Below are 10,925 nucleotides of genomic sequence, written 5' to 3' on the forward strand. Positions count from 1 at the left end.
TCCGGTTGGATATTTCTGAGCACTCGAGTTACAGTCCACACCATGGGGTGGGAAACTTTGAATATGGAGAGGGCCACTATATTTCCACATTCACTCCAGAGGGCCACATTGCATATATTGTTGCAGCAAAAATAGCAGATCTAGAAGCTCAAAACGCGTCACGTTTTGAGCCTGTAGATCTGCTATTCTTTTGCTATATTTTAATTGAAATCCAGATTTATTTTTCTTCATATATATTTTTTTTAGATTGGAATCCTAAAAAGTTAAATTTTTTATTTAATTTCAAATGCATTTAGTTATACTTATGGTAACTTTATGAACTCAAATGCTGTCACTTTTCTAGCAATTTGTTCTATGCATTTCTCCATCTGTCTGTATTTGTGTCCCTTGTTTAAAGTGCTTTATGAGAGCTTTATTTATTTACATATGTGACACTCCACCTGCTATAACAGACGGCACTTAAGTAATACATACAGTACAGTACAATACAGTAGCACAATGTCTGAGTCATTCCATGGACACTCCCACTCACCCCATTCATAATAACACTCCTCCCCACAACCACTTTCTATGACAGAACACACGCTTCCCTTCCTCTCTCCTCTCTCTCTCCAGTATATGAAACATGTAGATTCATAGCACCTAATCATGTATTTTTGTATTTAGCTGTTTAAAATGTGATTTTCTGTCTGTTCTTCAAATACTGTACTGACCTTTGGGAGGGAACACAAAACAAGTAGCAACTCTAGAAATCAGAGAAGCTTAAACCATGTAGACCTGTAGAAATGTATACTTAATATGTTAATGATTAATGCATATGAATCAATGGAAACTAGCACGTTCAAGATGTTGGGTGTGACATACATTATACAGTACTGTACATGGGATAGCTGCAATTCAGCAAGACGCAAAGAAATGGCTGCTATGACGTATGCTGTACACATTTTCCACCATCGTGCGTGTATGCGTGAGTCTCTCATCCTCATACTCTCTGTCTGTCTCTCTCCATCAATGACCTTCAGACCTGGGTTGTTTTTCGATTTTTTTTTTAAATTCCGGCTAATCTTCCAAGAGTCCAGTCAGGAATAAATTAAAACATTACAGAATACATTACATTACAAAATACATTGCATTTCAAAAATACATTACAAAATACACTGATGCTAAGAGACGAGTATCACAGTATAACAAAAGTGCCTATAGTCCTCTACTCCAGTGTTTCCCAACCCGTGTGCCGCGGCACTTTACTGTGCCGTTTGATGTGTCCAGGTGTGCCGCCTGATTTGACCGAAAATAACACTAACCCTCCCCCGAAAGCAATATTATAGCTACTGGGCTGCAGGCTTCCTATTGTTGCGTCGTGGTTGTTGTCACACTAGACGTGCGATAACGACGGAACAATAGACTCTAACGACCCTCGGCCATTGAAATGTTAATGCAAAAGAGATGCATCCAGAAGACGCTACATTTCGCGCATATGCACGTAGACAGCAGACACAAACAGTCCTACATGTCCCGACCCAAACACTGAGGAGGTAAAGTAAACGTGACGTTGTTGTGATTAAACATAATGTGCCACGAAAAATAGCTGTCCAACTGTCCAAGTGTCCATACATGATCGCCTCGTTCGGCCAACACAATATATCTCCCTCCCTCCACAGAAGCCTGCAGTGATGCCTGATTTATTCTTCGTCGTACACGTGTTCCATGCTGAAAATGGCTGATTTACAAGCTCACAATGCGCTGTGGACGCAACGCGCTGTTTTCAGCACGTGGAAATATGCAGGCTGTGAGAACTGAGACCCTTCACAATAAAAGCATGCAGCTTTCACAAGTTGGCCCATAATAAAGACAAGGAAAAAGATTAAGAATTAGGTGGCATTTCACATTGCATGAGCTATTTCTTCTCCAAAATGTATTTTTTTTAAAGGAATTATTTTTTTATTATTAAATCCCCCAAAGTTTTTTGATTCAATAAAGTCTGAGGTTCTATATGGCTATGGGCTGTGGTACTGTGGTAATAATAATAATAATAATAATTCAAAAAAGAAAGAACGAAAAAGAACTAAAATAATTCATTTTAGTTCAAAATATTGAATGATGAATATATGAATATATATATATATATATATATATATATATACTGTATATATTATATACACATACACATACACATATGTATGTATGTATATAGATAGGCCTATACACCGTATATCTAGGTGTGCCCTGAGATTTTTAGGCTATGAAAAGTGTGCCCTGGGACAAAAAAGGTTGGGAAACACTGCTCTACTCACTCATCCGCACACACTCACGCACACACAGGCACAGCATATGCCTGCCCACAGACAGATACAGCACATTCACCTATCTATAGTGGACTATGCATGGTCCACTATAGTTGTTGACACTCCGTTCATAGGACTGACCTCAGAGACACCATCCATAGTCCTGGACAGAAGATAGAGTGACAAGGAGGGCGGTTAATAATGGAAAGGAGATATAGGAGTAGTAGAACTAGTAGTAGAAGTGTAGAACTACCATTTGCAAAAACAAATGTTGAGGTAAATGACATGAATTCTTGTTATTGTTGTTTTGTTCTTGTTTTATATACTGCAATCATGTTTGCTGGATATTCTATATCTCTTGTACAATGTTTCATTGTGATTTACATTACAGGTAGAGGCCTCGTATAAGCCCGTTGGGCTTTTTTTGCCTCAGCCTAGCACTTTACCCTTCGTTCACTGTGTTGTTTTTTTATACTGTGCTGAATAAATAAATAAAACAAATACAAATAAATACAATTCCAACATGAAACTTTCTGTACCTGTCCTTGGTGTCAGCTGGATTTGCACGTCTGCAGAATTTGCGTCCAAACCCCAGAATGCGTCGTCTCTTCTTATAAAGAAAAACACTGACACTGACGATGATGAAGATGCCGAGGACGATGAGAAGGACACCCCACAAGGGAAACTGTGCCCCTGAGAGATACAATGCCAGATGAAGAGGAGGGAAGAGAGAAGTGACAGATGAAGATCAGAGCTTCCGTCATCCTTACAGCTCCATGGTCAACTGTTGTTACAACTCAATAATCAATAGCTTTTATAGATCAGTGATTTTTACCACTCAATGAAGAAATATGATACACATGCAGTTACTGAAACACGCACGCACGCACGCACGCACGCACGCACGCACGCACGCACGCACGCACGCACGCACCTTAGAGTATGTATGAATAGAGACGGCACCCGGAGGAAACCCTGAGGCGCAATGGACATAGTGGCCGAATTTGGTATTGCAGCGCTGGGCCAAGAACATGAACGCGCTGGTCCGTTGACTATCATTGCGCACGTTCATGATGACACGTGAACGCGGTTTCAGTGCAATGGCAGCGCGTTCATGAGTTTGGCCCAATCAATCCCAGAATGCACTCTGTTCCTACAAGGAAGGAGGAGTGAAATCGCCTCATGCGCTTTTGAGCAACTTAATGCAAGTGGATGGGAGGAGAACTCGGGTGACGTCTCTATTCATATATACTCTAAGTCACGCACGCACGCACACACGCACGCACGCACGCACGCACGCACGCACGCACACCATATATTTTGATAAACATTACAAATCTCTTACGTCAAACTGCTCCTGTTTTGCAGCGTAAGAAAAAGGGTAAAAAGTCAATGTTCTCCACAGAGATGATCAAAGGCGTGAATGCAAGTTGTCACTATAGTAGTAAAGAGCAGCAAGTTGTCAGTACTATAGTAGTAAATAGCAGCAAGTTGTCAGAACTATAGTAGTAAATAGCAGCAGGTTGTCAGAACTATAGTAGTAAATAGCAGCAAGTTGTCAGAACTATAGTAGTAAATAGCAGCAGGTTGTCAGTACTATAGTAGTAAATAGCAGCAGGTTGTCAGAACTATAGTAGTAAATAGCAGCAGGTTGTCAGTACTATAGTAGTAAATAGCAGCAGGTTGTCAGTACTATAGTAGTAAATAGCAGCAGGTTGTCAGAACTATAGTAGTAAATAGCAGCAGGTTGTCAGTACTATAGTAGTAAATAGCAGCAAGTTGTCAGAACTATAGTAGTAAATAGCAGCAGGTTGTCAGAACTATAGTAGTAAATAGCAGCAGGTTGTCAGTACTATAGTAGTAAATAGCAGCAGGTTGTCAGAACTATAGTAGTAAATAGCAGCAGGTTGTCAGTACTATAGTAGTAAATAGCAGCAAGTTGTCAGAACTATAGTAGTAAATAGCAGCAGGTTGTCAGAACTATAGTAGTAAATAGCAGCAGGTTGTCAGTACTATAGTAGTAAATAGCAGCAGGTTGTCAGAACTATAGTAGTAAATAGCAGCAGGTTGTCAGTACTATAGTAGTAAATAGCAGCAGGTTGTCAGTACTATAGTAGTAAATAGCAGCAGGTTGTCAGAACTATAGTAGTAAATAGCAGCAGGCAAACTTATTTGTGCAGCACAAAGGCAATTAAATGATGCTTTATATAAAAGTATGAAGATCTTACACAGTGTGTTAAGAGAGTGCAATAAAAAACAAAACTGTATTTAAACAAAAGCAAAAACGACAGGTCTTTAGCTCTGAAAGAACTGTAGCAGTAGTGTTGGTCAACGCTGTCACAAATGTGACCAAAGGTCAAACGGTGACTTGAATGGGGGGTCGACTAAGGCACATGTTGACTTGAATGGGGGGTCGACTAAGGCACATGTTGACTTGAATGGGGGGTCGACTAAGGCACATGTTGACTTGAATGGGGGGTCGACTAAGGCACATGTTGACTTGAATGGGGGGTCGACTAAGGCACATGTTGACTTGAATGGGGGGTCGACTAAGGCACATGTTGACTTGAATGGGGGGTCGACTAAGGCACATGTTGACTTGAATGGGGGGTCGACTAAGGCACATGTTGACTTGAATGGGGGGTCGACTAAGGCACATGTTGACTTGAATGGGGGGTCGACTAAGGCACATGTTGACTTGAATGGGGGGTCGACTAAGGCACATGTTGACTTTTGGGGAATATGAGTTACGACGATTCTGTCCCTATCGATTCGGGACATAACTCGAGTGGTGCTCAGTCGGTTCAAGCACAACACTCAGCACGGCGACTCGCTCAGCAGTGCCTCCCGTGGCTCAAGTCAACTTGAGACAGCGCACCTCCGTCGTTTTAAATGTTTTTTTTAGCGGACCGTCTTGGGTCTGAGAACTGCCTTCACCGTTTGACCAGAAGCGTACCCCCTTCAAGTCACCGTTTGATGTTTGGTCAAGAATACGACACAATAATACGACGATATGACTTTTGGGGTGTTTCAACGATAGTAATATTAGTATTAGTAGTAGTAACTGTGATAGTAGTAGTAGAAGGCCTAGACAGTAGGTTACTATATAAACTAGTAGTCCATCTAGTCTAGATTGTACAATAATTCATCTTTGCACTCACCCGTTTCGTCAACAGGTCGCCGGTCTTGAGGTTCCTTCAGGTCTGTAAAATACAATAATATTTGTGTTATTTTCATTGTGTGACTTTGCTTTGTGATTCTCGTCTGTTTGCCACATGCATTTCAAGTTCAACTTCCATCCACGCTCCCTTCCAGGTTCTGCGCTTGGGATCACCTTGGTCCATTTTTCCTTGAATTATGATTATTATTTATTATTTTTTGCCCTAAACATATTAGTTTTTTATTTATTTCTTGTTTTATGTAGCTGCATTGTACTTATTCACCGTGTTAAAGCATGGCTGGATATTGGATAACGAGACACCATATAGTGAAATAATATTGATGTCAGGACCAGTGCTGTTTTGGTCGCTACACGGGACACCACATCAATCCAGCAGTCATGTTTCATGTGCGCGTGCAAGGTACGGTGCGCGCACGTGCATGCTAGAATGCGCCCCCTAGATTCACGAGCCAATAAGCAGTAAGTACCCAAATGGCTACTTTGCATAACAGGTTCGTGGCTACAGTACTGCTGCTGTGGTGATTCTGTCTGCTCTGCACGCAACGAGAATGCCTCCACCAAAGAAGAAGAGAATTCAATTACATTTAAAACACCCCCCTCACCATTACATGTGTAGTGTGTTGGCATTCTTTCTTTCTATTATAGCCTACACCTTTTTCAGCTCCTATAATTCAAGACATTCCTTGAGGAGATTTCCAAAGGATATAAAGACTAACTAAGCTAAAAACCAGTAGCTAATTTCCTATACAAACATGTTTCCTATTACTATTTATACAGCCGTAAACCTAATAAAAAATGTATATTTCTAAAACTGGTCTCCTCACGAGCTGACTCTCATACTATATGGGTGCGTTCGGGAGACACTGAGTGCACTGGTGTCAAAATGATACAAACCAATATGTGAGTGCGATCCCAGTGCTCATACGAACGCACCTTATATCAGCTGTTGTGTGCGCATGCACACATGTACATGTGACGTCATTAAAATACTGTTCCCCCGAAAAAGATACAAATAAATCACCATTACACCACCGGTCAGGACAGAAGTACGAGTACAACTACTACCGTAGTCTACTCTACAGGTACTACTGATGTATTACTGGTACTACTGCTTAAATTACTGCTGGTACTACTGCTTAAATTACTGCTGGTACCACTGCGTGTATTACCAGTTATACTCACCTCCAGGGACACTGGGTTCAAAGAGGGTTGGACATGTGGGCTCTGTAATGACACAAGGGTAAAACTTCATTAATAAGCAGCACAATCTATCTACCTGCCTTTACTGTTTCTAAGTATTACTGCCGGTACTGTTACTATTAGTATAACCTACTACTACCACTGCTGCACACCAGTGCGTCAAAATTGCATCACCAGTCTGATGAGTCATTTTTACCAAACTTTAAAATGCGTGTGAATCTGGCAATTTGCTTTCTTCCGTACAGATGGGTTTACGGAAGTGCAAGGATATATGAAGAAGGAACAGCCCCATTCTAGACCATAAGGTCATGCAATGCATTGATATCAGTGACGGACCAAGAACGTGTCGGCTGTCTCCTTTCCTTCTTTGTAGTTAGTAGGCTAATAAAATAAAATAAAATAAAATAAAATAAAATAAAATAAAATAAAATAAAATAAAATAAAATAAAATAAAATAAAATAAAATAAAATAAAATAAAATAAAATAAAATAAAATAAAATAAAATAAAATAAAATAAAATAAAATAAAATAAAATAAAATAAAATAAAATAAAATAAAATAAAATAAAATAAAATAAAATAAAATAAAATAAAATAAAATAAAATAAAATAAAATAAAATAAAATAAAATAAAATAAAATAAAATAAAATAAAATTAAATTAAATTCAGAAAGTCCTAGTTATTTATCCCTGCTCCACCCAAGCGCTAACCTTATCACAGTGGGTTGTCATTTCCGTCCCTTTCCCTACTTTTCACTCAAACGTTTAGACCAAACTTTTTCATATCAAGGACCCCCAAATTGACACTAATTAGCCCGCGGACCCCCGTTTGAAAAGATATGCCAGGGACCCCCACAAGAGAAATATTTACACAGTGATTCTCAACCCGTTTAATTTTAAAGGACCCCCAGTTTAAAATGTAAAAAGAACCACCGCTCATCCGCTGAAGAAACTTCAGTGAGGTGCTGGAGCCACAAAGGGAACATGAGAAAAATAAAATCTGCACACAATAAATGTGTCCCCCAGTTTGACATGCATTAGTCTACGGACCCCCCATGTAATGGCATTTCTATCTCTGAGACGCCAATGTATATTGTAAAATCAATGTTAATTTAACTCTGAGAGTGTACAAATGGAACCAACCCGTTAGGGTCCATTTGGTTCCATTTGTACACTCTCAGAGTTACACACCCATTAGGGTCCATTTGGTTCCAAACTATCATTTAGCTGGGGACCCCCTGGAGCTCCCTCAAGGACCACTGGGAGTCCCCGGACCCCACTTTGGGAACCACTGGACTTTAGACTCACCGGCATTGAAGCTGTCAATGGCTTCAGTGAGTGCTTCCATGCCCAGCTTGAGTCTCTCAGCCATGTTGCAAACCACATGGACAATGTTGTCCCCAGACGAGCAGGGCACACAGCGAGACGGGCCAGGGGGGCGCGTGTCGGAACACCCCACGATGTCAGATGGCCGTCCTCTCCACAGGGAGCCGTTACTCTCCAAGTCGTTGAAGACGTGGGTCAGATTCACCGCGTTGGGGTCGGTGGTACTGTAGCAACTGAGAGGCATCTGTGTATAAGAGAGAGGTTTAGTTCATTATTAATGTGTTAATAATGTCTTTAATGCTTTTCATTTGAAATACTGCACAGAACGTACAGTATAGCAACAACCACATTATGACATTCTGTAGAGACTAATATACTCTTTTTTGTGTGTGTATTATATAGCCTACTGTTTTTTTACTGTGTGTGTGTGTGCGCGTGCGTGCGTGTGCGTTTGTGTGGGGGGGAGGGGGGCATGTCCATGGTGTGCACATGACTCGTACACGTCAATAATTAAGACATCCTCCTCCACTAGCCTAAGATTTCACCCGATTTTTCGATTCTGACGTCTGCTCTCTAGACTCGAAAAATACCTCTACGAGAGTCTAAAACTTAGGCTACTCCTCCTCCCTCCATCCTCCTCCAACTAAACTTAGGCTACTCCTCCACCCTCCACCCTACTCCACCTAAACTTAGGCTACTCCTCCACCCTCCACTATCACCCTCCATCATCCTCCAACTAAACTTAGGCTACTCCTCCACCCTCCATCCTACTCCACCTAAACTTAGGCTACTCCTCCACCCTCCATCCTACTCCACCTAAACTTAGGCTACTCCTCCACCCTCCATCCTACTCCACCTAAACTTAGGCTACTCCTCCACCCTCCATCCTCCTCCAACTAAACTTAGGCTACTCCTCCTCCCTCCATCCTCCTCCAACTAAACTTAGGCTACTCCTCCACCCTCCACTATCACCCTCCATCATCCTCCAACTAAACTTAGGCTACTCCTCCACCCTCCATCCTACTCCACCTAAACTTAGGCTACTCCTCCACCCTCCACCCTACTCCACCTAAACTTAGGCTACTCCTCCACCCTCCACTATCACCCTCCATCATCCTCCAACTAAACTTAGTCTACTCCTCCACCCTCCATCCTACTCCACCTAAACTTAGGCTACTCCTCCACCCTCCATCCTACTCCACCTAAACTTAGGCTACTCCTCCACCCTCCATCCTCCTCCAACTAAACTTAGGCTACTCCTCCACCCTCCATCCTCCTCCAACTAAACTTAGGCTACTCCTCCTCCCTCCATCCTACTCCAACTAAACTTAGGCTACTCCTCCACCCTCCACTATCACCCTCCATCATCCTCCAACTAAACTTAGGCTACTCCTCCACCCTCCATCCTACTCCACCTAAACTTAGGCTACTCCTCCACCCTCCATCCTCCTCCAACTAAACTTAGGCTACTCCTCCTCCCTCCACTGTCACCCTCCATCCTCCTCCAACTAAACTTAGGCTACTCCTCCACCCTCCACTGTCACCCTCCATCCTCCTACAACTAAACTTAGGCTACTCCTCCACCCTCCACTGTCACCCTCCATCCTCCTCCAACTAAACTTAGGCTACTCCTCCATCCTCCTCCAACTAAACTTAGGCTACTCCTCCTCCCTCCACTGTCACACTCCATCCTCCTCCAACTCGGCAAGCGATCATGTGCAGCAAACTGTTCTTCCAAGCACTTCTTCGAAGACACACAATTAAGCACTCTATGACCATATATACAATAACTGCTTTTGTACATTTACTCAAGTACGTTTTTAATTCTGGACTTTTACTTTTTCCACCACTATATTGGCCACAACGCACGTACACTTGTCAGTTGTGTAGACATGCATGTGTGCGGCGCTTAGAGTATACTCTAAGGTGCGGCGTGATGATGGCTGACGGTGACCGACATGTGTAACTGTCTGTAAACTATCATGGAATACCACGGCGGCATGACATGACGACACTGATTCAATATACCGGTATGCGCGGCGCGCCAGCTAGCTAGAAGGGATCCTCAAAGTCAGCATGTGCCTCATGTGTTGAACCGTGCAGACGGTCTCGTTTACTGTATATTTATTTTGTTATGATATGCAATAACCTCGCCATAATGATCACATGCACAACTCTGGCGGCCGCGTCCATGAACGGCCGAACACAATATAGCCTACATTTAATAACAATCTCTATATAACAAACGGATGAAAGTGAACTAAACTATTAATAACGCACCTTCTTTGACGAATAGTGACTCGTTCCTTCTTCACCGGCCGGGAAATACCGGTAAAAAGATGCACCACTATGCAGCCACAGCCAGTTAACCCGCCCGCCTCTCTCTCCCTCTCTCCAGACAAGAAGCTCTGCCTCTCTCTCTCTCTCTCTCTCTGCTCTCTCTCCCTCTCTCCAGACAGAGAGCCTACTGAAGCTCTGCCTCTCTCTCTCTCTCTCTCTCTCTCTCTCTCTCTCTCTCTCCCTCTCTCTCTCTCTCTTTCTCCCTCTCTGCTCTCTCTCTCTCTCTCTCTCCCTCTTTCCCTCTCTTTCTCCCTCTCTGCTCTCTCTCCCTCTCTCCAGACAGAGAGCCTTCTGAAGCTCTGCCTCTCTCTCTCTCTCTCTCTCTCGCTCTCTCTCTGCCCTCTCTCTCTCTCTGTGTCTCCCTCTCTCTCTCTCTCTCTGCTCTCTCTCCCTCTCTCCAGACAGAGAGCCTTCTGAAGCTCTGCCTCTCTCTCTCTCTCTCTCTCTCTCTCTCTCTCTCCCTCCCCCCCCCCCTCTCTCTCTCTCTCTCTCTCTCTCTCCCCCCCCCCCTGGCCCCCCCTCTCTCTCTCTCTCTCTCTCCACCACCTTGTTGATTGTATCAATGATAGAGAATAAATACACCTGGATTACTA

The 10,925-nt window shown here is 42.7% G+C and overlaps 1 protein-coding gene across 1 annotated transcript in view; it reads right to left on the reverse strand.

Annotated features, from left to right (window-relative positions):
• Positions 1-10,299, reverse strand: part of LOC306919612 (uncharacterized protein) — a gene marked incomplete at its 3' end in the record, with an annotated part of 14,553 nt that extends 4,254 nt beyond the window's left edge. Inside the window, exons 1-4 of the mRNA XM_079532370.1 lie at positions 10,273-10,299; positions 7,975-8,236; positions 6,649-6,690; positions 2,825-2,978 (exon numbers count right to left, since the gene is read on the reverse strand). Coding sequence (XP_079388496.1) covers positions 2,825-2,978; positions 6,649-6,690; positions 7,975-8,236 — 458 coding nt within the window. The 5' untranslated portion in view covers positions 10,273-10,299. The remainder of the gene's footprint in view (positions 1-2,824; positions 2,979-6,648; positions 6,691-7,974; positions 8,237-10,272) is intronic.
• Positions 10,300-10,925: the final 626 nt, after the last annotated feature.

Source organism: Electrona antarctica (assembly GCF_951216825.1).
Source record: "Electrona antarctica genome assembly, contig: scaffold_203, whole genome shotgun sequence".
NCBI classification, from domain to species: domain Eukaryota; kingdom Metazoa; phylum Chordata; class Actinopteri; order Myctophiformes; family Myctophidae; genus Electrona; species Electrona antarctica.